The sequence below is a fragment of the Bufo gargarizans genome, chromosome 2, assembly GCF_014858855.1.
Source record: "Bufo gargarizans isolate SCDJY-AF-19 chromosome 2, ASM1485885v1, whole genome shotgun sequence".
In the NCBI taxonomy this organism is placed as follows: domain Eukaryota; kingdom Metazoa; phylum Chordata; class Amphibia; order Anura; family Bufonidae; genus Bufo; species Bufo gargarizans.
Genome location: NC_058081.1, coordinates 371088369 through 371114777, shown reverse-complemented (window position 1 = coordinate 371114777; position 26409 = coordinate 371088369). Strand labels below are relative to the sequence as shown.

Sequence of the window (26409 nt, the reverse complement as noted above, 5' to 3'; positions counted from 1 at the left end):
ATGCTTTTTTTTTTGTTTATTTTTTAACCAGGAAGTAGAGACTTCAGATACATTACTACATGAAGATGATGATGAGGATGAAGATGAAGATGAGTCTCGTTCCTGGAGAAGATGAAAGCACCAATAATAAAAAAAGAAAAATGTACATAAAATTAATTTTTTTTAAGACGTGTTTACTGACATTTTTACTATAGTGACATGAGAAAGGAAGAAAGAATGTGTTGAACCCAAATGAGCCAATTATTTTCTCCTTTTCATAGGAAGTAAATATATTGATTGTGTAAATCATCCAATTGAATGCTTTTCTATGAAAGCCAAAGGCTAGAGACTGTTTGTGTTTTTGTTATTTTGTATTTTATTTTAATATACATGGTCCTACATGGAGAGTAGAGTGAGAAATATTTTTGGAAGTCTTTATAGTTTTATTTTTTAAATTGCTAAAGGTCTACCTACTTTGAGCAGATTCTCAGTAACCTAAGTATTTATGCCATGCATCCCCTAAAGTGCAATCTTTCTTTCAACTATAGTCAAATTAAAATTTTGGTGATGTGCAAAAATGACCTGGTTAACATTCAGTAATACCTTTTATAATATTCACCCGCATCATTGCCACCACTTGCACCTAAGATTTTGGAGTGAAAACCAATAACCTGACAACGTCTGCCAGACTTTGCTTTCTGCAATACTTTATGAGCTAGAGTTGTTGGATCTCCTGCCTGTTGAACGGATAGAAAGGCATTTTGGATCGGAGTGTATTACTCTAGTCCAAAAATTTTTTGGGGGTACGTATCTGCCAAAGGATTATTTTTTTTCATAATTGAGACTAAATCAGTGAAGCAGATAGTTCTTTTAATATGAGTGCTATGGCAAAGCATATACTGGTTAATACAGATCTTTATCATCTAGGAAACATGAACCAGCTTGCCAGGCATCTCATAGGAAGCAAGTATGATCTAGGCCAGGTCCAGTCGTATACAAGATGCAACCACCTGACAAATGGTGTTTACTCGATAGGCAGCACACAGGGATGAGCATTCATACATATTTCCAATAATTGCCCTAATCCTCAGACTGTGTTTAAGGGCCTTAAGTGTGTTTTCAATGATTACAGATTGGCCTTTTGCATGGTTTTTGCGTGGTTTATAACTCGTTCTTGAAAATGCTTTGACTGTCACCATTTTAAGGGAGCTAAGGTGGAAGTATAAACTTGAAGGCTGGTGTGATATTTTTGAAAATACAACAAATATTAGATTGCACACTAACTTTTACAGCCCGTGACAAAGTGATAAGCGGCACAGAGGCTGAGCCTGTGTGACTGATTCCTCTACTCTGATAGACCCACCTTGTCAAAAATTAGTGGAGGAAAACATTGCAAATTCTCCCTTCACTTCTAGAATGTATTTATCAGGAGATGGAAAGGGCATATAAAGGAACCAATCCACTTAAGGGATCTCTAGAAATGTAGCCAGGTCCAATCCAAGTCATGTGCCTAGTGCTCTTTTATAAGAGTGCAAGTTGGTAAATCAAAGCTGTGATATGATTGGCTGCTTTTTTCTTTTTGTTTCTGCTACATTTCATGTGTAAAACCTATTGCTTTTAGGAAGCTTGTTTTTTTTTTTTTTTTTTTGAAACCACGGTCACTGCCAGGCCCTCAATGGCAATGCCGAGATCTTTATATACGACACAGGGCAAAGGAATGGGACAAGAGATTTATATATTATGTACAGATCTTTTCTTAAGATGTATAATTTTGTACAGAACTTTCTTCTTTCTGTGTACGAAGATAGAGTTGAATAGATGCCCTAAAATTTTATTTTTCTACCAGCAATAGGGAGAGTGAAGACCAACCAAATAATTGACTGAAAGCAGCAAGTTCTACTGTGTCCATAGCTGCATCAACCTGTGACATATTATCCTATAGTTTTCACATACGTGTACACTTATACAGCTTTCTTCCTGTTTAGTGGTCATGTTTGGAAGCCTATACTGTAAACCAGGGTAAACCGCCTCATTGTATGGTTTTTCAGGATGTGTTGCTAAACTGTGGCATGTTTGAGGAGTTAACAGAAGGACCCATGTCAAGTCCTCAACCCTCTAAGATTGAGCTTTATTGAAATGTCTTACTGTCATTTATTCTGCATTTCTTGAAAGATCAGTTGCCTGGAAAAAAAAATAGAATTTTACTTTTGAAACAAACCGCTACTGGTTTGTTAGGTATATTGGTACTTTATGGCCCCTTTCACACAAGCAAGTCCTACGCATTGGACTCGGTGTCAGGGAGAGCACATTCCAGAACTGTAAGGGTTACATAGCATCATAAATCAATATGATGATATGTGACCCCGGCAGTGCTCCAGAGTTCAGGACATTTGCTCTCCCTGACACACTCTGCGATTCCGGAGTGTGACACTTACTTGTCTGAAAGGGGCCTATCACTAGCATGGAAGTGCTACTTCATTGTTTGGGCAGCAACAGTTTCTTGGCCTTTTTAAGCCAGAGGGCAGTATGTATGTATGTTTGTTTGTATGCACACAGACCACTGCCACAGTTGCAATGTAGAGTGCCTTACATTAAAGGGGTTCTCCGGGAATTAAGAAAATGAAAATACATAAATATTAGTTTATTGTAAATATATTCCCAAATATCTTTAATTATTTGTTATGGCTCGTTTTGTCTAGGGAGCAATGATTAGGGGAAACAAAATGCTCGCTGTCCCATTAGTACACACAAAACCTATCCTAATAACACAGCAGGACAAGTTACCTCACAACACTGAGCTAAAGAGCTGCCTCATCCTCCTCTCTGCTCTGCGTGTCAGGGATTATGATCCTGAATACAGATGAGAAGATCTTCAGCTGAATCTCTGTTAGAATGGAGTTCATGAGGAAACATGATGGACAGGACAGGCTGTGGTAATGGACACTGCATACAAGTGCTGCTAGTCACATCGGCTCATGAACTCCATTCCTATAGAGATTCAGCTGAAGATCATATTAAACTGTATTCAGAATCGTAAACCTTGACAAGCAGAGAGGAGGATGAGGCAGCTCTTTATCTCAGTGATGTGAAGTAACTTGTCCTCCTGTGTGATTAGGACAGGTTCTGTGTGTACTAATAGGACAGCGGCCATTTTGTTTCTCCTAATGATTGGTCCCTAGACAAAAAACAAGCCATTATAACTAATGTAAGGTATTTGGGAATATATTTAAAATAAAGCAATTAAGTATTTCCATTTTCTTAATTCCCAAAGAACCCCTTTAAAAATCACCCTATCCCAATTCTATTGTAAACTTTGGGCAATGTGAAAGTTACACTTTCAGTAAATTAGGGGGGACCCAAGTAAAAACAGTTACCTTTTTTATAGGTAAAATGCCGTCTAGTCTTCCCTTTTTATTGCATTAATTAGTACAGTTGATAAAATACATGCAGACATTGACTGCTGAGATTATCATGTGCATGCCATGAAGTGACCGTAAGACCCAATTCAGATTGCTGTGGTACTGTGTGTGAACCAAATATTTCAATCTAAAGTCAATGAATTTCAAGAAAGCCTTTCTTTAAAATAAAAAATAGATGAATTTTAGATGAATAGATAACATTTTTGGCTTGCACATCCAGTTTTTGGTGCATTTTTGTTCTCAGCCAGAAGCATGCGTGCATGCATCCTAAAAGGTGTATATGTATAAGGGAATGACACTTTCATTTTTTGGGGGGAGCTTTGACAAAAACAGATTGCAACTTCATCAAACACTACATGTGTATGTAAATCCAGTGTAACAAAAAACACTTAGGATTAGCTTAGGACATTCTTCCTCTTTACTGTTTTTTTTTCTTTTTTTTTTTATATAACTCTCCACCTTATGCCTATGGCACTAAAACGATTAATTCCAACAGTTTGGTCCGAGTTCTTATCAAACCTGTTTTGCGTTTTCTCAGCTCATGATACTCTGTTAGCGTGTATTCATACTTGCCAGTTTTGTGCTGTAAAGAGGTCTGAGTGTTAGAAAAACATGTTTTTGCTCTTTGTTAATTACTGTATGTTTTACCAGATTTTTTATAAAAATGCACAGTCATAAACAACTTAGGAGTTTGCCCACTCTGTGTGTAATATCCTTCCATGTGTGCTGCTTTCTTGATGGCAGAAAATATTAGAATGTTCCAGCTTAATAAAACAAGGGCATTTATTAAAATGGGACTTCGCCCCCTGCTTTTTAAAATTGAATTCAAACACCGTTCAGGTGCGAATTTGGCAAAAAAATAGAAATAAACTCTTAGGCTGCTCTCACACAAGGGTAATATGGTGGCATTACCTTCTGACTAATTAGGCTACCTGCACTAATGGCGGAATCAACAGAGTCTTTCAGCACGGATTCCTCTGCGGGAAAACCACAATGTAGTACAGCACCAGATTAAACAAATTTTCATGTACACTTTGCGGATGTTTCCTGTGTGGAAATTGACCTGACGTGGGTTTAGAAATCCGCAGCATGCCAATTATGTTTATGGCTTTTACCCTTTTCTAATGAAGGGTAAGATATGCTGTTTGGGTGCAGAAATCCATGTGAAAATTTGTGAGGATCTTCTGCATGTTGACCTGCACCCTTGTGGATACCTATGACATTAGTGCAGTATATGGGGGCAAACAATGTGCCTGTATTATGCTTCTGTGAAACCAGCCTCGGAGAGGTTGTGTAAAAGATTGCGTGGGTAGGTTTGGTTCTTCTGATGTACAGTATACTTGTATTATAGTTTTTACAATATTGTGTTCTTGTGTTATAGTATGATAGACAATATTGTTGAATTTCTAATTGTTTATACATTTAAGAATCATCCTATGTAATGTTTGTTTTATTAACTTTTTTTTTTTTTTCCAAGCTGAATTTCTTAAAGCATGTTCACTTTTGCAATAAAGAAACATGGTTCAGTGGTTCAAAACAAAGACAATGAAATACAAAAAAAAGACAGAAAAAGAAAAAAAAAATTGTCACAAACATACTACACATTCTCTGAATTTGGATTAACTCTGAACCACTCCAGAAAGTTTACAGCTAAACATGTTGTTGTGTCACTTTTTTTAAATTCCGTTTTCGTGTGTATGTGTGTGAGATTGCTTTGGGAGGGGTTGTGTTTTGATTTTGGATTTTATTTCTCGCTCGTAGCATTGGGGGACACAGGACCGTGGGTATAGCTGCTTGCTGCCACTAGGAGGCGACATTAGGCAAGAAAGTGATATGCTCTCTGCTGGCTGGGGAGGAGCTATCAGTTTTTAGCTTGGTGTCATATGAGGCAGACCTCCCTGACCCTGCTGGTTCTGCCGGATGGAGGAGGAAGTGGATAGCTTCAAGTGGATGAGTATGCCTCCCCCACCCCCGATCCTCAGTGTGCATATCGGGCATTGGTAGAGGGATTCACTATATCCCTCTCACTCTCGGGCACTGTACTCTTTATTAATGCTCCCCGGGGGGCAAAGGCTATATGTCCGCCAGGCGGCTGCTCCTGCGTCCTCTCCGTCCCTATGGCTGAAAATAGGGTCTGCCGCGGGCTGCAGCGACTCCAGTCCCACTTCCGGCGGCAGACGGACATACTCAGCCGCAGCTCAAATTTAGGCCCTGGCTTCACAGCTGGACAGGCCACATGTGGTATCTTCCTCTGACAGGAAGGGGCAGGGCTTTGCGTCTCGCCACTGCAGTGGGCGGTTCCTTCTCTTCCCGTGTTTCTGTTGCTGCAGCTGCGTCTCAGGACGAGCAGCCGTGTCTGAACCCACCAATGACCTCCGCCTGCCTATTGTTACGCACTTTGCATGTACTATATGCAATCTAGAATTCGCTTGCGGTCAGTCGGACCCTGTATGCTCCGCATGCTCTGTCTGGGGTAACACTGCCCCCCAGCCTATGCAGCCGCATAGGCGCTCTGATTCTGTGGATCGGGCTAGGTGCATTCCCTATCCTTGGCGGTGGAGGACCTCGCTAAAATATCCCAATCCACCCCATCCCTCATGGGTCGCTTGGTTGATAAGTCCCCACCAGAGCAGTCCTCACTTTCCTTGGGCGAACCCCTTAGGAGCAGGTCGTCATTCCTCCTCTGACGTCTCTGCTCCCCCCCCCGAACAGATACTTTTCAGTGGCAGACTGTGAACCTCTAGGATATCCTTCATATATTGTGCTTCAAGAGAGACTCTTCAAATTGAATGGGAACATCTCCTATTTATGCGAACCGTTAGCTGTATAGCATATGAAATTGTATTTTATATTATTTTATCTTCTATATATGTTTGCATTTTAATAATATATTTTAGTGTTTAATTAAACTTTTAACCTCCAACAAGTCAGTTCTCGAGTGCTCACCCTATTTTGAATATTCTGAGATTGCTTCCAAGGTGGATAGCCTAGTAATGGCAGTCCAGGGCACCTTCCAGGTGCAAGACGACCCTCCCTCCACTAGTCAGGGAGTGTCCTTCCTCCACTCCAGGCAAACTCCCAAAAGTGTTTCCCTTGCATGACGACTTTTCTGTTGTCATTGCCAAGACCTGGGGCCAACTAGATTGTCGCTTTGCTCCACCTGATTTACTATATCCCTTCCCGACTGAGTCCGTGACTAAATGGACTTCCTCTCCCAAGGTGGATCCTCCGGTTGCACGTCTGGCCAAAAACACTGCTATTCCGGTAGCTGATGGCTCCTCCCTCCAGGATACAGTAGATCGTCGGATAGAGACAGTGTCTAAGTCCCTGTTTTGCAGCAAGTGGCTCAGCTCTGCGTCCCATTTTCGGTCTCTGAATGGGTGCTCCGTTTGCATCAGGATCTGGCAATGGACCTCCCCTAGCGGAGCTCCAGTCCCAATCTGCAGATTGCTCAGGCAGGGAAGTACCTTTGTGAGGCTTCCTTGGCCGCAGGTACTTTAGGGCTCTTCCGTCCTTGCCATCACCTTGCGACGTGAGCTCTGGCTCAAGGTATGGGCGGCAGATGCCTATTCCAAACGCTCCCTTACAGGCTTGCCTTTTTCTGGTTCCCGTTTGTTCTGTACCTGGCTGCATGAGATGATCTCAGAGGCCATGGGCGGGAAGAGTACTCACCTTTCCCAAGGTAAGTCCAAGCGCACCCCTTGCGCTAGGTCGTCGTTTGTACGCGGAAATTCCTTTTGGCGCACCTCTGGTACGCGGCCAGCTTCAGGGGTTTCTCCTGCTGCTACCGCACAGGAACAGAAGAAAAGGCCGTTCTTTAAGTCTCCATCGGCCTGGAGGCCTAAGGCTCAATCCTCCCATTCCTCAGCCACCAAACAGGCTTCTGCATGAAGGTGCGCTCCCACCCTCGCGGGTGGGGGCCGTCTCCTCCTGTATCAGGCTATTTGGCGGGCCCACATCTTGTTAGAAAATTTAGTTTACCTCCCTCCCCCCGAGTGCTTCTTCTGGTCCCAAGGAGGCAGAAAGGGCCTTGTTTCAGGCAATTCATTCCCTCCTAGCTCGAGGAGTGATCTCCCCGGTCCCTCGGACAGAACAATTTACTGGGTTTTATTCAAACCTGTTTGTATTTCCGAAGAAAGAGGGTTCTCTCCGGCCAATTTTGGACCTCAAATTGTTCAACCGGTTCCTCCGGGTTCAACACTTCTGGATTGAGTCCCTTTGCACAGTCATTGCTTCACTGGACCAGGGAGAATTCTACGTCCCCATCGCACAAGCGGTTTCTCCGTTTCAATTTTGGGCCCCATACCTTCCAGTTTGTCGATCTCCCCTATGGGCTGGCAACTCCACCGCGAGTCTTCACGAAGGTTCTTGCTCCCCTACTTGCCCTGCTTTGTTCTAGGGGAATGACCTTGATTCCGTACCTGGACGATATTCTGGTCAAGGTGCCAACCTTGGCTCAGAACGAGGCCAGTTTTCGTATCGCCTTGGATACCCTCACTCAGTTAGGTTGGCTGGTTTGGTTGGTTACGACTAAGGGTACCAACCCGAAACGCGTCAACGTTATGCTGTGAACGATCTGGCTGTGTCCGTTATTCATATGTGAAAAATAAAGAAGAGCTTTTAGAGGATCTCTATTGCCTCCGGGACCTTTCTTTTCAAGTTACCTGGCTGGTGAATTGTCAGAAGTCCTCCCTGGCCCCTGCCAGACAACTCATGTTTCTGGGGATAACCGTGGACACTGAGGAGGCAGTGATCCGCCTCCCTGTGGACAAACAGCTGGCGCTCCATCGCAAATGCCCATCTATCTCCAGAGTCCCTGGACCGTCACATTGTTCTGCCCACACAGGTTCGTCTAGCTCTCAGGTGGTGTTTCCAGTACCCTGACTTTGCAGTCGGGGGAAGTCTTTTCTCCCAGTCTCGTGGACGTTCATTACTACCAATGCCAGCCTTCAAGGATGGGGAGGAGTCTTCCCTCCCAGGATGGTCCAGGGCTTATGGTCTCAATCGGAGTCCAAACTGCCAATCAACATCTTGGAACTCCTGGCCATTCGTCTCTCCCTTCTCCATTAGGCCCCTCTCCTGAAGGGCCAGCCAGTACGGATTCAATCCGACAATGCCACGGCTGTGACTTATATCAACCACCAGGGGGTACCCGCAGCCCTGCGTTGATGAGGGAGTCGTCAAAAATCCTGAGGTGCTCTTTCAGCAGTGTTCATTCCACGAGTGGAGAACTAGGTGGATTTACTCAGCCGGACGACTCTAGACCCGGGGGAATGGTCCCTGTACCTGGAGGTGTTCGAACAGATCTGTCTCCAGTGGGGTCGTCCGGAGGTGGACTTGATGGCGTCCAGGTTCAACCACAAACTTCCCACCTTCTCTCGCACAAGAGATCCCAAGACCTGTGCCGCAGACGCTCTGGTAACGCCGTGGGATGGGTTTTCTCTAGTCTGTGTTCCCGCCTCTCTCTCTCCTGCCACATGTTCTACGCAGGATCAGGACGGAGAGTGTCACGACTATCCTCATTGTCCCGTACTGGCCCTGTCAGGTGTGGTACTCCGACATTGATCTCCTCCTAGGGGATGCACTGTGGGCCCCTTCCACTCGGGGCCGATTTGCTCTCAGGGACCTGCCTTCCACCAGCATTTAGAGTCGCTACGTTTGACGGTGTGGCTCTTAAAATCACCATTTTAAAACAGTGAGGTCTCCCTGATGGGGTTATTCACACCATGATCAGAGTCAGGAAACCAGCCTCATCCAAAATTTACTACAGGACTTGGAGGTCCTATCTGGGCTTCTGTGACAAACGTAATCTCCCTCCACTACGCTTCTCTCTTTCCACTATTATCTCTTTTCTGCAATCTGGTTTAGAATTGGGACTTGCGCTTAGCTCCTTAAAGGGTCAAGTGTCGGCACTATCAGTTTTACTTTAGCGCCTTCTGACTTTGAAGGGCCTGGTTAAAATCGGCCCCCCTTGCCTTCTTGGGATCTGAACCTCGTGCTAAGTTCACACCAATCGGCTCCATTTGAACCGCTACGGACAGTGTCCCTCTGCTATATTTCCCTAGAAGGTTGCATTCCTGGTGGCTGTCACGTCCATTAGGTGTGTCTACGAGTTGGCAGCGCTTTTCTGTAGAGAAACTTTTTTTTAATTCTTCTTCAGGATAAGGTGGTGCTCCGCGCCTTCCATGTTAACTAGGACATTGTTCTCCTTTCCTTTTGCCCAGCTCCCTCGCATCCTAGGGAGCATTCTCTTCACAAGCTTGACGTGGTTCGAGCTCTGAGAATCTGTCAATCTCTAGCTCTTTCTGCCACATGGATACGTTATTCGTGCTTCCTGATGGTCCCCGTAAGGGATGGGCCGCTTCTAAGGTGACGATAGCAATCACTGAGGCATACCGTTCCCGGGGCAGGACTCCGCCCCCCTGGAATCACGGCCTACTCAACCAGAGCGGTTGGTGCTTCCTGGGCCCGCTTCTATCATGCATCAGCTGTCCAGTTGTGTAAGGTGGCAACATGGTCTTCCTTACACATGTTCATGAAATTCTACCAGGTGCACTCCCTGGCGTTGGCAGATGCTGCCCTGGGCCATAAAGTCTTGCAGGAAGCTGTGTCCTGAGCGTCCGCAAGGGCAGTTTTTCCTTGGTGAGTTTTGATTTTCCCTCCCCGTGGATTGCTTTGGAACATCCCACGGTCCTGTGTCCCCCAATAATATGAGCAAGAAATAAGTATTACACTCACCGGTAATCCGGTTTCTTGGAAGTCTCCATGACACCACAACCTGAGACTGACTTCCTCTGATATGACAGGAAAAAACACAGGTTTAAAAACCCCACCCCTTCCCTCCATCACCAGTGTATTTTAACTAGACAACCCCATGATGAAGGGATAGTGTAGTTTATATTAATGGAAAAAAATAATCCACATACTAAAATAAATGGGTGGGAAGCATGTGGTGTCATGTAGACTCATCATTTCCGCAGTCGTCTCCATGACACATCATCCTGAGAAATTACAAAGAAAATATCTGGCCCAAAAGATTTCGTGTCCGAAAGCCATGTCTTCGCTAGAAAAAATATCTAGCTTGTAATGTTTGGTAAAGGTATAGACCCTCTTCCAAGTTGCCGCTCTACAAATTTGTTGTAGGGAGGCCGATGACTTTTCCGCCCAAGAAAGTGGCCATGCCTCTTGTCGAATGCGCTCTAAGGGAAGAAGGGGGGGGGGGGGGGGCTTCTTTTCCTCTGATTTTGTAGGCTTCTGAGATGGCTGCTCTTATCCATCTGGAAATAGAACTTTTTGCTGCCCCTTTCACTTTATTAGGCCTGGAAAATTGGATAAAGAGATTCTTGTTCATTCTCCACTCCTTAGTTGTTTCTAGGTATATTAGGACAGCTTGTCTAACGTTTTAGGAATTTTTGAAGGACCCTGGGAATTAGAGGAATGGGTGGAAACGCATAGACTAGGTGTGTTGTCCAGTCTTGATTGAACGCATCCCCTGCTGTTGGGAAATACCTCGTGTTGAGAGAAAATAATTGATTCACTTGGTGGTTTTCTCGTGATGCAAAAATATCTATTGACAGCCTGCCCCACTTTTGTGTTATCACCTGGAAAATCTCTGGGCATAGCCTCCATTCCCCCGGATCTAGAGTATGACTGGTCAGTCGGCTTTTATGTTTAATGAACCTTTTAGTTGAACTGCTGATATTGACACTATATATTTTTCTCCGCCCACGAAAATATTTTGTTTGACAGATTTTGAAGTAAACAATGTCTCGTCCCTCCCTGGTGCTGAATGAAGGACACTGCTGTTGAGTTGTCCGAGTAAACTCGGGCGTGACGATGTGTTGACAGATGTTGTGTTTCCTTCAGAGCCTTTCAAATTGCTTGTAGTTCCCTGAAATTTGAGGATTACTGTCTTATGGAAACTGTCCATTTTCCCTGCTAGGTTTCTTGTTGCGTTACAGCTCCCCAACCCTGAAGGCTGGCATCCGTCGTGATCACGAGGGATCGATTTTAATTCTAAAATACACTGTTTTTTAGATTCTTGTTTCTGAGCCACTAGTTTAGGGAATTTTTCCCATTTACATCCAGGAAGATCTTTTTGTCTATAGTTTGTCTGAGATCTGTTGCATCTGGGTAAGATGAGTTTTTGAAGGGGTGTTGAATGAAATTGAGCCCAATATACTACCGGGATACATGAAGAAAGACTGCCTAGAACCTTCATTGCTGTTTGGATGGAGCAGAATTTCCTCTTTTTGAATTCTTTTAATAGGTTTTGTAGTTTTTGGAGGCGGGAGGAACGATCTCTGAGAAATCGAGTCCATATATCTAAGAATGTTTTTTGACTGCTTGGAGATAGGTCTGATTTCTCCAAGTTGATGATCCCTCCTAGGGATTGGAGATGGTTTAAAACTATTTGTATGTGGTTTGACAATAGAACTTTGTCTGCAACAACCAGAAGGTCGTCTAAGTATGGGATGATGCTGATTTCTTGTTGTCTCAGATCCACCACTACCTCCGCCATGACCTTTGTAAAGATTCTTGGTGCTGAAGAAATTCCGAAGGGGAATTGGTAATGCTGAGTGTGACCCTTTGACTGGATTGTCCGAGGAGGAGGTACTTTATAATTTTGGATCTAGACCCGTAATAATCTTCTAAGATTGCTTCCATTATAGACCACTTGGTCACGGCTATCTGTGACACCTTACAGGGCCAGGATGACTCCCCCTCTTCCAGCCGCCAGCGGGTGTCTTTCCTCTGCTCCAGGCAAACCCCTAATGCTTTTCCCTTGCATGATGATTTTTTGGGTCGTGGTCCATCCAGATCGTCGCTTCCAAGTGCCTCAATCTTCTGTATCCCTTCCCGGCGGACTTGGTTTCAAAATGGTCAACCCCACCGAAAGTGGACCCTCCGGTCGCATCTCGCCATGCATACCGCCATCCCCGTGGCCGATGGTGCTTCCTTTCAGGACCCTGTGGATTGTCGCCTGGAGTCATTTGCTAAGTCCGCCTTTGCGGCAGGTGGCTCTGCTCTGCGTCTGAATGGGCCCTTTATCTGCATCAGGACATTGCAGCTGATCTTCCCCCGGCTGACCAGCAGTCCTTGGCCCTGCAAATCTCTCAGTCGGAAAAGTACCTTTGTGAGGCTGCTTTGGACGCGGGCGCTATTGTTGCCTGCTCATCCACACTCACGGTCGCCTTACAGCGTGAGGTTTTGCTCTAAGTCTGGGCTGTAGACTCTATGTTCAAGTGCTCTCTTATGGGCCTGCCCTTTTTGGGTCCTCGTCAGTTCGGTTCCAGGTTGGACGAGATGATTTCCGAGGCCGTGGGTGGCAAAAGTACTCACTTCCCACAGAACAACCCCAGGTGTCCATTTCGTTCTAAGACCTCTATCTCCCATTTCCAGTCCTTTTGACTATTTTCTGGCACATGCCCATCCGCAGTAACACCACCCAGGGCCTCCACACAAGAGCATAAGGGAAAAAAAAACTTCCTTCAAACCCCAGCTGGCCTGGCACCCAAGGACCTAGTCTGACTGTGCCCCAGCCAATAGCCAATCTTCTGCATTAAGGGGTATCCCCGCTCTTTTGGATGGGGGGTCGACTCCTGGGTACTCAAGATCGTAACCTCAGGTTACAAGATCCAGCAGAGTGGAGGCTAACTAGATCGTTTTTTCCTTTCCCAGCCTCCAAGGAATCGACTTCGGGCCACCGCCTTTTCTCAGAGGGTGATCTCCCTGGTTCCCCTTTCAGAGCATTTCACAGGTTACTATTCAAACCTGTTTGTCATACCCAAGAAGGAGGTTGCCGAGGTTGGACCTAAAGTTGCTGAACCGATTAATCAGGGTCCAACGTTTCAGGATGGAGTCCCTCCGCTCTGTGGTTGCCTCTCTGTAACGGGGTGAGTTCCTTTACATGGTGGACATTCGGGACGCTTGCCTGCGTGTTCCTATTGCTCCCGCACACCAGTGTTTTCTTCGCTTTGCAGTAGCGTCTCACCACTACCAGTTTGTTGCCCTGCCCTTTGGCCTGGAGACAGCACCACTTGTCTTCAAAAAAGTACTCGTTCCCCTCCTTGCCCTTCTTCATTTCAGGGGCATCACTCTGATTCCCTATCTGGACAATATCCTCGTCAAGGCTCTGACCTTCTCAGAACGAGGACAGTCTGCACATCATACAGGATGCCCTGACACATTTTGGCTGGCTGGTGAACTTCCAGAAGTCATCCCTGCATCCTAGCATGCGGATTACCTTCCTCTGCAAAAGTCCTTCTCCCTCTGGACAAGCACCTATCCCTTCAGCGATCAGTTTGTCGTCATCTACGGCGGTGGCATCCATCGATCAATTTTTGCATGTGGGTGTTGGGGACGATGGTCTCTTCCATTTGCTCAATTTCACACCTGCTTTCTCCAGCGAGCGATCCTGTCTTCCTGGGACAAGACGTGGAGACGCTCGTATCACAGCACGTGGGGTGTCTGGAGCATTTGATTCAACTGCTCCAGACACCCCACGTGCTGTTATACGAGCGGCTCCACTGCGATCCACCAGACTTAATAAAGGGGTCATGCACCCCGAAACGCGTTGTCCTGAATAAACCAACTTGTTCTCTATCTTTGGTTGTGGATTTGCGCCCGTTACTCTGTCCGTTTTTTCTTGGACTTTCTTGGTCCACCAAACCTACAATTCCTACACTCACCCATTCGGCGGTTCGGCACCGACCGAAGGGTGTTTGGACAGAGCCGGCGGCACCAACCAACCCTCACAAGTACTTAGCTCTCATTGTAGTTGCACCCAATTGGTTCAACTCTAACAGGGAGCACATTAGCTCTCGTCTGAAAAAGGAAAATAATCCTTTACATATTCACCCTATGAGCGCCTTCTCTTTCTTTTTGTCTACAATTCCTGGGACAAGAAGCTGGGTTCCTTGAACCGTGCCATCATCCTTCCTTCACGAGTACGGTCGGCTGTCATGTGGTGGCTCTCCACACTGGCCATGGTCTCCAGCAAATCCTTTCTCCCAGTCTCATTGACAGTCATCACCACTGATGCCAGCCTCCACGGAAGGGGTGGAGTCTTACCACCTCAGATAGTCCAGGGCAAATAGTCTCCGTTGGAACCCAGACTGCCCATCAACATCCTGGACCTTTGTGCCATCTATTTGTCCCTGCTTCACTGGACTCTCCTGAGCAGCCTGCTGGTCTGGATCCAGGATGACAGTGCCACAGCACTGGCGTGCCTCAATCATCAGGGGAAAACCTGCAGTCCGGTGGTGATGGCGGAGTTATCCAAGATTCTACAGTGAGTGAAGGAACATCTTCCAGCTGTATCGGCAGTCCACATTCCGGGAGTGGAGAATTGGACAATAGACTTCCTCAGCCGGGAGACCATGGACACAGGCGATTGTTCCCTGCATCCAGAGGTTTTCAACTCAATCTGTCTCTGTTGGGAACATCTGGATGTGGACCTGATGGTGTCCAGAATGAACCACAAGCTTCCACCTTTTATCTTTCGGACAAGAGACCCCTGGGCATGCGCAGTGGACACACTGGTAGCCCCATGGGACGGCTTCTCCCTCCTCCCTCCTGTACGTCTTCTCTTCCTCTTCTGCCCCAGATCCTGCGCAGAATCAAGAGTGAGGGCATTCAGACGTTTCTCATTGCCCCGGATTGGCCTTGTTGTGCCTGGTACACAGATGTCATTCTTCTACTAGAAGACACTCCATGACCTCTTCCACTCAGGGACAACCTTCTTTCTCAGGGACCTGTCTTCCACTAGCGTTTGACGGTGTGGCTATTGAGACTGCCATTCTGAAGCGCCAGGGATTCTCTGACAGTCATCTGCACCATGATGAGGGCCAGGAAGCTGGCGTCATCTAAGATATATCATAGGACCTGGAAGTCTTTCCTTTTGTTTCTTTGCAGACCGTCACCTCCCTCCACTTCGATTTTCCCTTCCCACAATCCTGTCCTTACAAATGGGTCTGGATTAGGACTCTGCCTTAGTTCCCTAAAAGGGCAGGTGTTAGCACTGTCAATCTTTTTCCAGTGGCCTCTGGCGCAAAAGGCTCTGTTAAAGACCTTTCTCAAAGGGGTACCCTACCTCCTTATCGCCCCATTTTACCTTCTTGGGATTTGAATCTTGTGCTTGGCTCTCTTCAGTCAGCACCCTTTGAGCCACTTGATGCTGTTTCTCTCTGCCTTCTTTCCTGGAAAGTGGTCTTCCTTGTGGCAATCATCCATCAGACGCGTTTCGGAATTGGCGGCTCTCTCCTGCAGGGAGCTTTTTCTTAAGGCTGAGCTTCCCCCAGTGCCCTCCATATCAACGAAGAAAACCTTATCCTCCCCTTTTTCTCTCCCTCACCTTTGCATCCTAGGGAATGGGCCCTCCACCGGCTGGACGTAGTTTGTGCCCTGTGGATTTCCTTGTCCGTTTCGGAGTCATTTCAACGTACTTACTCCGTTTGTCATTCCTAAGGGTCCTCGCAAGGGTCTGGCAGCCTTCAAGGTTACGATTGCTAGGTGGATTTGTTTGGCCATAGCAGAGGCATATCGTTCCCAGGGCAGGGCACTGCCTCTCTGTATCACGGCTCACTCGACCATGGAGATGGGCTTTTCTTGGGCCCGTTTTCACCAGGCTTCTGCTTTGCAGTTTTGCAAGGCAGCTACCTGGTCTTTGTTGCACATGTTTACCAAATTCTACCAGGTGTATACCTTTGTGTCAGCTGATGCTGCTCTGGGTCACAAGGTTTTGTGGGCTGCGGTTTTCTAGGCTCTTTCCCTCCCCATGGACTGCTTTGAAACGTCCCACGGTCCTGTGTCCCCCAGTGATATGAGCAAGAAAATTAGATTTTTGTGGACTCCCCTGTAAAATATCTCTCTCGCAGAGTTCATTGAAAACACTGCTCCCACTCATTGTTTGTTCTCCAGTTTTGCCTTTGAGGCGGCGGTTGGTTGGCTGGTTGGGTCCTCAGTTCTAGGTTCGGACCTCCTGGTTGTTCTGTTATATCATTTTTGGATTCTTCTGCTATTGCACAAACTGATCAACTCTCTCCAGGGTGGATGGTGTATAGCTGGCAGAAGGAGCTAACACTTTTTCTAGCGTAGTGTCACCTCCTAGAAGCAGCAGCTATACCCACGGTCCTGTGCTCCCCAATCAACTCTACAAGAAAGATATTTTGCAGATGAGTCCACAAAAATATCGTTTTCCCCAGTAATGGGGGGGAGGTAATTGTCCTGATGCTGCATTCAGCATCTAATAAGATAATGATCGTATAGCTAGTTGCAGGCAAATACATTACTCCTTCCAAAGGATGCTGTATCTGTCATGCTTATGCATGCATCAGACTTACTGTTTAGCTACTTTCATGAAGGAGTAATTATGTGGTCGCTTGATACTGTATCTGACATGTCTAACTTCATAAACGGCAGAATAATTGTACTTTTAACTAGTGTTGAATGCAAATATTCGAAAATCACATTTTTCCCATGAATATTGGCACTTCGAGAACTCGCGACTATTTATTTTGTATGTTTTTCCATCTGAAGTGAACACTGTTCACTTCAGATGGAAAAAAATTAAGATTATTCTAAAAAAACAAATATATAGCACTATATTCAATATAGTGCTATATATTTGTATCTTAGAATATTCATAATTTTTTTCCATCTGAAGTCATGATTCCTCCCTGCTTAAGTTGCTTGTGGGCCAATGACTGATTGGCCCACGAGCAAGAAGCAGGAAGGAATCATGTGTTCAGATGGGAAAAATTACGAATATTCTAAAAACGAATATATACAGTCATGTGAAAAAATTAGGACACCCTTTGAAAGCATGTGGTTTTTTGTAACATTTTTAATAAAAGGTTATTTCATCTCCGTTTCAACAATACAGAGAGATTAAAGTAATCCAACTAAACAAAGAAAACTGAAGAAAAGTCTTTTCAAGATCTTCTGTAAATGTCATTCTACAAAAATGCCTATTCTAACTGAGGAAAAAGATAGGACACCCTCACATGTATTCCCTCTTAAATTGGCTCAGATCTCACACAGGTATATCACACCAGGTGCACATAATTAGTAGATCGTTACTCTGCATGTTGAATGAGGCTTGCCCTATTTAAACCTCAGACATTTAGTTTGGTGTGCTCCTGACTGTTGAAGTGAGAGTGAGCACCATGGTGAGAGCAAAAGAGCTGTCAGAGGACTTCAGAAAAAAGATTGTAGCAGCCTATGAGTCTGGGAAGGGATTTAAAAAGATCTCAAAAGATTTTGAAATCAGCCATTCCACTGTCCGGAAGATAGTCTACAAGTGGAGGGCTTTCAAAACAACTGCCAGCATGCCCAGGACTGGTCGCCCCAGCAAGTTCACCCCAAGAGCAGACCGCAAGATGCTAAAAGAGGTCTCCCAAAACCCTAAAGTGTCATCTCGAGAACTAAAGCAGGCTCTGGCTACTGTTGATGTAGAAGTACATGCCTCTACAATCAGAAAGAGACTGTACAAGTTTAACTTGCATGGGAGGTGTGCAAGGAGGAAACCTTTGCTTTCCAAGAGAAACATCGAGGCCAGACTGACATTTGCCAGAGATAAAGTTGACAAAGACCAGGACTTCTGGAATAATGTTCTTTGGACAGATGAGTCCAAAATTGAATTATTTGGACACAACAGCAGAGGACATGTTTGGCGTAAACCAAACACAGCATTCCAAGAAAAGAACCTCATACCAACTGTGAAGCATGGAGGTGGAAGTGTCATGGTTTGGGGCTGCTTTGCTGCAGCAGGACCTGGTCAGCTCACCATCATAGAATCCACGATGAATTCTACTGTGTATCAGAAGGTGCTTGAAGAACATGTGAGACCATCAGTTAGAAAATTAAAGCTGAAGCGGAACTGGACCATGCAACATGACAATGACCCAAAACATACTAGTAAATCAACCAAAGATTGGCTGAAAAAGAAGAAATGGAGAGTCCTGGAATGGCCAAGTCAAAGTCCAGATTTGAATCCCATTGAGATGCTGTGGGGTGACTTGAAAAGGGCTGTACGTGCAAGAAACCCCTCAAACATCTCACAGCTGAAAAAGTTCTGCATTGAGGAGTGGGGTAAAATTTCCTCAGACCGATGTCGAAGACTGGTAGATGGCTACAAGAACCGTCTCACTGCAGTTATTTCAGCCAAAGGAGGTAACACTCGCTATTAGGGGCAAGGGTATCCTATCTTTTTCCTCAGTTAGAATAGGCATTTTTGTAGAATGACATTTACAGAAGATCTTGAAAAGACTTTTCTTCAGTTTTCTTTGTTTAGTTGGATTACTTTAATCTCTCTGTATTGTTGAAACGGAGATGAAATAACCTTTTATTAAAAATGTTACAAAAAACCACATGCTTTTAAAGGGTGTCCTAATTTTTTCACATGACTGTAGCACTATATTCTATAGTCTTATTTATTCATTTTTGACCCACGCCTGTATTGATCGTGTAATATTCGCATATTACGTGTTCATTATCTTGCTGATTTTCGAGTAAAATAAAAAGAATGTAGAATATAACGAATATTCAAATTTGTAAATATAAAACAAAATATCACAAATTTAAGGAAAAAAAGCGTGGTAGAAAAAGGTGCGCAAGCAATAGGGATAATCACAGCCTTGAAAGGATTGTCAAGAAAAGGCCATTAAAGAATTTGGAGATTTACAAGCAGTGGACTGCCGCTGGAGTCAGTACTTCAAGGGCCACCAGATACAAACGTAGGCTCCATTCAGCTGTCCGCAAATGGGTCTGCATCCGTTCCGTAATATCAGGAACAGGCGTGCACCCATTCATTCTCAATAGGGCAGAAAGGGATGCGGAGAGCACACTATGTGCTCTCTGCATCCGCATTTCCGGAGCGTGGCCCCGAACTTCCAGGCTTCTGCCCCGAACGTCCGTGCCGCGGCTCTGCAAAAAAATAGAACATGTCCTAATCTTGTCCGCATTTTCTGTCTTCAGATGAAAGTAAATTGTGTATTTAATTTGGAAATCAACGTCCCTCAGTTTGGAGGAAGAGTGGATAGGTAAACAATCTAAGTTGCTTCAGGTCCAGTGTAAAGTTTCCACAGTTAGTAGTGGTTTAGTGTGCCATGTCCGCTGCTAGTTTTGGTCCACTGTGTTTTTTCAGGTCCAAAATCAGTGCAGCTGTCTACTAGGAAACTTTATAGCACATCATGCTTCCCATGGCTGACAAGCATTATGGACATGCAACAATGTAGAGGAGCTGAAGGCCCCTATTAAAGCAACCTGGGCTTCCATAACACCTCAGCAGTGCCACAGGCAGATGGCCTCCATGCCCTTCCGAATTCATGCAGTAATTCATGCAACATTTTTCTAATTTGTTTTATATAATCGGATTTTCTGAGATACTGACTTTTGGGTTAAAGTGTTATTAAACACTTGAAATGATTACTCTGTGTGCAATGCATCCATATGAGTATCACCTTTTGAATTAAATTACTCAAAGTAACTTTTCAATGATATTCTAATTTATTTAGATGCACCTGTAGGCCTTGCCACTGGGAGGCTGATACTAAGTATGAGGGCTTTGATTATAAACATTGCTAATCAGTTTTAGCTTGGTGTCACTAGAAGCTATAATTTTTAGTTCTAGTTTAGGTTTTCTTTGTTTTAGGTTGGGGAAGCAGGAAGGGTCCCTTCATTCATAAACTTCCAGTCCACGACTCAGGAATTGATCAATTCTGACTGTCCCTTAACCTTATTGGAGATGATGCTCTAGCTCAGGGATGGCCAACCTGCGGCTCTCCAGCTGTTGCAAAACTACAACTCCCAGCATGCCCAGACTGCCTACAACTATCAGCCTACAGCAGGGCATGGTGGTAGTTGTAGTTTTAAAACCGCTGTAGAGCCACAGGTTGGCCAACCCTGCTCTAGCTGTTGTTACTGCCTGCCCAAGGACCACAACATGGTGTTATCCCACACACTTGGTTTTACAAAGCTGTCTTCACAACAGCTCAAACAGGGGACCCCCACTGGGGCTCTGTCAGAAGGAAGAGTGGACAATGTTATCCACATTACTGTGACTAAATATATTTCTGTTCTGCATCTCTGGAGTTGGCCAGGTGCTCCTCTCAAGCAGCAGGTAATTGTGGTGATTCACAAATGTCTGTTGCTGATGACAAGGCTTATGCAACTTTTACCTTGTCTGGTTTACCCTTTACACATTACTAATGTTTGGCAGTAGGTAGATGAAATCATTTCTGAGATTTCCTGTGATAAGAGCCCTCATTGCCAAGTTTAGACTGCTGTGGCAGTCTATTCCATTTTATTACTTTTGCCAGTTTTCTTCCTCCTGAGACAATCTTCCTCCCATCTACCTGATGTTGATCTATCTTAGGGATAGGTCATAAAGTGATAAATCTAGGAGAACCCCTTCTTTATAATCTTACCTGAGAGCTGTCATAGTTCAGGTACACACTTCCTGCCTTATGACAGCTGAATTGGAGTCGATTGTCAGAGAATCGTGATAAATTATAGTTCTAGAATACTGTACTTACCATTGTTGTATAATGTTACTTCTCTCCCTTATCTTAGAGCTTCAGCATGATAACAGTGCAGTCATAAACTTGCACACCCTATAAAGAAAATGTGACAACTCTGCTATGTCTGTTCTAGTGGTCATTAAATATAATGTTTTCATAGAACATACCATTTTTCCTTTTAAAGGGAATCAAAAATTTCCCATTTGTGCAATTATAGACATTCAACATCTAGGATAATAGACATTTATAATGGTGAGATTTTTGTTTGTTTTTTAAACTCAATCAGTCTCTCTAAAAATGTATCAGTTTGCAAGCTGTCAGGTTGTTTTCTTTGAATCCCGTCATCATGAGCTGTCATCTGACAGCTCATGTCTAGCTCTGACCTCCTGAGCTAATAAACACTCATTATAGCTCAAATTCTTATCAAACCAATAGGAATATAGCTTAAATAAGTGTTTGAGGTTAGGCATTTATAGCTACACATGAGCTGTCTGATGATGGGATTCAAAGAAAACATGACTGCTTACAGACTGATTTTGAACCACTGTGTCTCAGAAACGGCTGAACATTTTTTTATAAAGACATTCATAAAATGATTTTAGCCACAAATTAGTAAAATAAATCATAAAAAAATACACCCATGTTTGATTAGTTATATCTATAGATATTGACACTTTTAGACTAGTGGGAGTCAAGTGCTGAAGCTGCAATCCCAAGCATCTCTGCTACAAAAAGTTTGGCATGTGCAGCACAAACCAATATAAAACCCAATGTAAACTAGAGGCTGTACTTCTTGCATGAGCACCTTAGCCACTTCATACAGCTGATCTGGAAGGATGCCCCTAGCAATCTAATGTTGATGCCCCTCCTAAGGTTTAAAAGCCTTGATAACCCACTTTTAAGTCTTGCCCACACTTAGGTGATTTGTGAATTGTGAGCCAAAACCTACACAGAGATAAGATATAACGGAAAGATCTGGACCTGTTCTGTGGTTTTGACCTGCACATGGTTTTGGCTCACTGACATGTGAACAAGGCCTTATTCTGCACAAGTCATGCTGCTCCCTATCTGTTCCTGTTCTCTCTGCTTACAGCCACATGATGTGACAATTATAGTAATCATATTTTGCATGTAAACCGTTGGCGCAGTATTTAGGTAAGCAGGTTTTTTTTAATATAAATTTTTATATATATTAATATTTTGTCCCGTCCCGTCCCCCCCCAAAGACCGCTAAAACCCCCTTTTAAGGTCACTCTCTATGGAAGCGAGTCAACCTGTAATTGTGCATTGATAGTAGTTGATAAAATTGAAGATTGTAACGTCTACTGCTTCAGTGTTCATATTGTGATGAATCCCTTCCCCCACGCTCATTTACCAGACATTCCAATTTTCTGCATATCCGCTCCAGTTATTGCAGCCATGCAGTTCTCAAGCTGAGATGTCACTGTTTGCTAAAGCTTTTTATTTGTGTCCATCAAATGTCAGCCTTCTCCAATCCCGTCTATGTTCTCCTCGTAATTTACTTCCCATGGGATTTCACAGAAGTGTATCATCTGTATTGTCTATATTGAACCCGCATCTAAAACTGTTTAGTTATGTTAATTTACAGATAAATATATTTTCTGCCAATATTTCTTCTGACCTGGTAAATGTACATTTTGTGAGATTTGACATACAGAACATCAATCAAGTGTAACATATTTGTTTCATTTGCAACATAATATTTTGTGGAAAACATGGTGACCTTCTCTGCAGCCTCAAAAAATGCACTTTGTTGCTTATACAAAGTATTGATGAAGAATACATGATGACATTACCCACTGGATCTTTATTTCATTTTATGGCACCGATCCCTATGAGTGGCTTTAGACTTTGCAGTGGGTATGGAGATTTGTACATGGTACAGTACATACATAATGCTTGATGTTTAAGGCTATAAGACACAAATACAAGGCACCCTTGGTATGATATAGTGCTCAAAATACTCTCCAGACTATATTCTCATAAAATTGGTACATGCTGGAGACAGGAATTCTTAAAATGTAACTTTTACTGATGTCACTAAAAAAATGGTGAAAACGACACACTAAAACACCAACACCGCGAAATCACCACTAATCATGAAACACAAAAGCAGGGGTGTCCTTGTATAAAGTAGATAACTTCAAGGTCCAGCAATTAGTCCCATAGAACATTGGTATTGTCATAGATGAAAAGAATGGAACAATCTTACCCTGAGATCACTGGATGTTCACTGTATCGCTGAGCATGGGTTCCCTGCTTCCAGTGGTAAGTTCAGGACAAGTTCGGAGGACCTTTAATTCCGGTAGTTGCAGTAGGTAGTGGATAGAAGTCCCTGGTATGACCTGAAATACAGGTGAAGGTACCTAATTAAGGCCTATCTTTCTAGCACAGAACAACCACTTTGACAAGGGCACCTGACCCAATTCAGACTTACTAGCCCTGGTCATTCCCTAACGCTGTACCCATTCTGGATGGGGTCGCAATTGTTGTGGGGGAAGGGTGCTCTGTGTTAGTAAAGGCTTAATTGGTCTCTTCATCCGTGTTTCAGGGCATTCCAGGGACTTCTAACCACTGCTTTCTGCAACTTCTGGAGAATGCACCTAGGCTTCATCCTGAACTTACCATTGGAGGCAAGGAACCCATGCTCAGCAATACAGTGACCATTCAGTGATCCCAGGGTGAGTGTGCCATTCTTTTCATCTATGATAATACTTGTGTTCTGTAGGACCATTTGCTGGACATGGAGGTTATCTACCTTATACGAAGATAAGGACAGCCCTGTTTTTGTGTTTCACAATTAGTGGTGATTTTGTGGTGTTGGTGTTTTAGTGGGTATTTCCCAACTTTGGTCACAGGAGCAGAGGGCTTTACTCCTTCACATTTAGAAGAACTTAATAGTTTATGGCATTTTTTTCTGTCAATTGACTTATTGCATCTGCCATAAAGTGCACACTGTTTATATAGGTAACACAGAAAGGAAATGTATTGTTCAAATATGGCAGCCTCAAGGAAAAAAATTTAAACATAAAAAATAAATATCTACAATATTTACCTGACAGTTCTCTCCCCCAGAGGAGAATAATGTATGAATCCTATACCAAGGATTGCTAAAACTGTCTAAAATAATGCACAAGATTTTTCATTATTATAAGGCTACATGCCCACGACAGTTGTTTTGCAGATCAGATGGAGCTGTTAAAATTGCGGTGTAGTCAACCATTTCTTTTCCGCGTCTGCTGTCCGTGTTTCCCGTCCGCAAAAAAAGTATTGCATGTCCTATTCTTGTCCGCAATAAACGTTTTGCAGACCTATTGAAGTCAATGGATACGCAAAAAAATGCGGATGACCAACGGAAGCCATCTGTATGTCATCCGCATCAGTTTTTTTTTGCAGATGGTTGCTGGGAAACCTAGACACACGGAAACACAACCTACAAAGTTTGCGGACAAATGGAACTGATATGGATGTAAAAAAAACAGGAACACGGATCCGCTATTTGTGGAAAGAAAAAAACAACTGTCATGTGCATGTAAGGCCGAATGCACACAGCTGGGGAACACGGACGTGAGCGATCCGTGGCATCCCAGCCTGGCATTGGTTGCTATGACGCTGTGCCCTTCATGCCGCTGCTGCACTACAGTAATACACTGGTATGAGCTATATGAGTGTATTACTGTAATGCAGCGGCGGCATGAAGCGCACGGCGTCATAGCAACCAATGACTCCTTGCGCTCCTGCTGTCAGCAGGATGCCAGGCCGGGATACCACGGACCGCTCACATCCGTGTTCCACGGCCGTGTGCATTCGGCCTTACACTTACCGCCACCTGCTGCTTTCAACTTAAAGGAAACCTGTCACCATGATTTTGCGCATTGAGCTGGGGACATGGGTTGCTAGATGGCCGCTAGCACATCTGCAGTACCCAGTCCCCATAGCTCCCTGTGCTTTTATTGTGTTAAAAAAAGTTTTGATTGATATGCAAATGACCTGATATGAGTCCTGTAGCCGGAGATGAGTCAAGCGGAAAGGAGCCCAGCACCGCCTTGCGTCCTCCGAATCTCCTCCTTGCTGGCTGACGTCACAGAGCTGGAGCGCCGAAATCTCGCGATGCGCGAGCTAGCGCATGCGTAGTTCGTTCCCTGTGCTGATGCCAGTACAGGGAATGAACATGATGCCGACACTGCGCATGCGCTAGCTCGCGCATCGCGAGATTTCGGCGCTCCAGCTCTGTTACGTCAGCCAGCAAGGAGGAGATTCGGAGGACGCGGGGCGGTGCTGGGCTCCTTTCCGCTTGACTCATCTTCGGCTACAGGACTCATATCAGGTCATTTGCATATCAATCAAAACTGTTTTTTAACACAATAAAAGCGCAGAGAGCTATGGGACCTGGGTACTGCAGATGTGCTAGTGGCCATCTAGCAACCCATGTTCCCCCAGCTCTATGCGCAAAATGGTGACAGGTTTCCTTTATGAACATCTCTTGTGTTTCCTCCTTCCTCATCCCTGAGTCAACTAAAATGCTAGTGCATGGCCTCGTAATCTCCTGCCTGGACTACTGCAACGTCATCCTGTGTGGCCTCCCATCTAGCATTATCACACCCCTCCAATCTATCCTCTACTCTGCTGTCCGGTTAAGTCACCTTTCCCCTTGTTTGTCTTCTGCCTCTCCCCCTCTGCCAATCCCTTCACTGGCTCCCAATTTCTCAGCAAATTCAGTTTAAAATACTAACAAATACATATAAGGCTGTCCGCAACCTGTCCTCTCCATAAATCTCTGACCTGCTTTTCAGATGCATCCCCACTCGTAATCTTCAATCCTCACAGGACCTCCTTCTTTGGCCTCATCCCACACGACCGTTCCGTTTTTTGGGGTTCGCAAACCGCGGCCCATTGTAGAAATGCCTATTCTTGTCCACAAAACGGACAAGAATAGGACATGCTATATTTTTTTTGTGGGGCCATGGAACGGAGCAACGGATGCAGACATCTTTTGTCCGCATCTTTTGTGGCCCCATTGAAGTGAATGGATCCGCCCCTGAGCCGCAAAAACTCCGGCTCGGATCCGGACCCGAACAACAGTCGTGTGCATGAGGCTTTTGTGCGCTGAACAGAAGAGGAGAACAGTCGTCTACAAGATTGCTCACATGCATCTCCCATACTCTGGAATTCGCTACCCCAGTACATCAGGCTCTTCCCCCAACATCTAAACCATCAAAAGGAACCTGAAAACTCACTTCTTCAGGAAAGTCTACAACCTGCTATGAGCATGCTGCCACCACACAGCCAGGTGAGCAGCTTTTATCCTCACCTGATGTGTCCCCTTTCCTTTGTAGATGGTAAGCTCTCTCGGGCAGGGTCCTTGCACCCTATGTACTAGTCTGTTAATAAGCTTCATGCTTATTGTACTTGTGTTTTACATTATCTATCTATACCCCCTCCTAGATGTACAGTGCCATGGAATTAAT

The 26409-nt window shown here is 44.6% G+C and overlaps 1 protein-coding gene across 3 annotated transcripts in view; it reads left to right on the top strand.

Moving 5' to 3' along the window:
* The window catches only part of RBM27 (RNA binding motif protein 27), a 96163-nt gene extending 72622 nt beyond the window's left edge, over nt 1–23541 (top strand). For 2 of the 3 annotated variants that reach the window (XM_044280745.1, XM_044280743.1), the window contains one exon: nt 32–2674. In XM_044280745.1, coding sequence (XP_044136680.1) covers nt 32–115 — 84 coding nt within the window. In that variant the 3' untranslated portion in view covers nt 116–2674. Of the gene's footprint in view, nt 1–31; nt 2675–23492 lie in introns of those variants that run through there. The other variant, XM_044280744.1, reaches the window with a different exon arrangement.
* The last annotated feature ends 2868 nt before the right edge of the window (nt 23542–26409 follow it).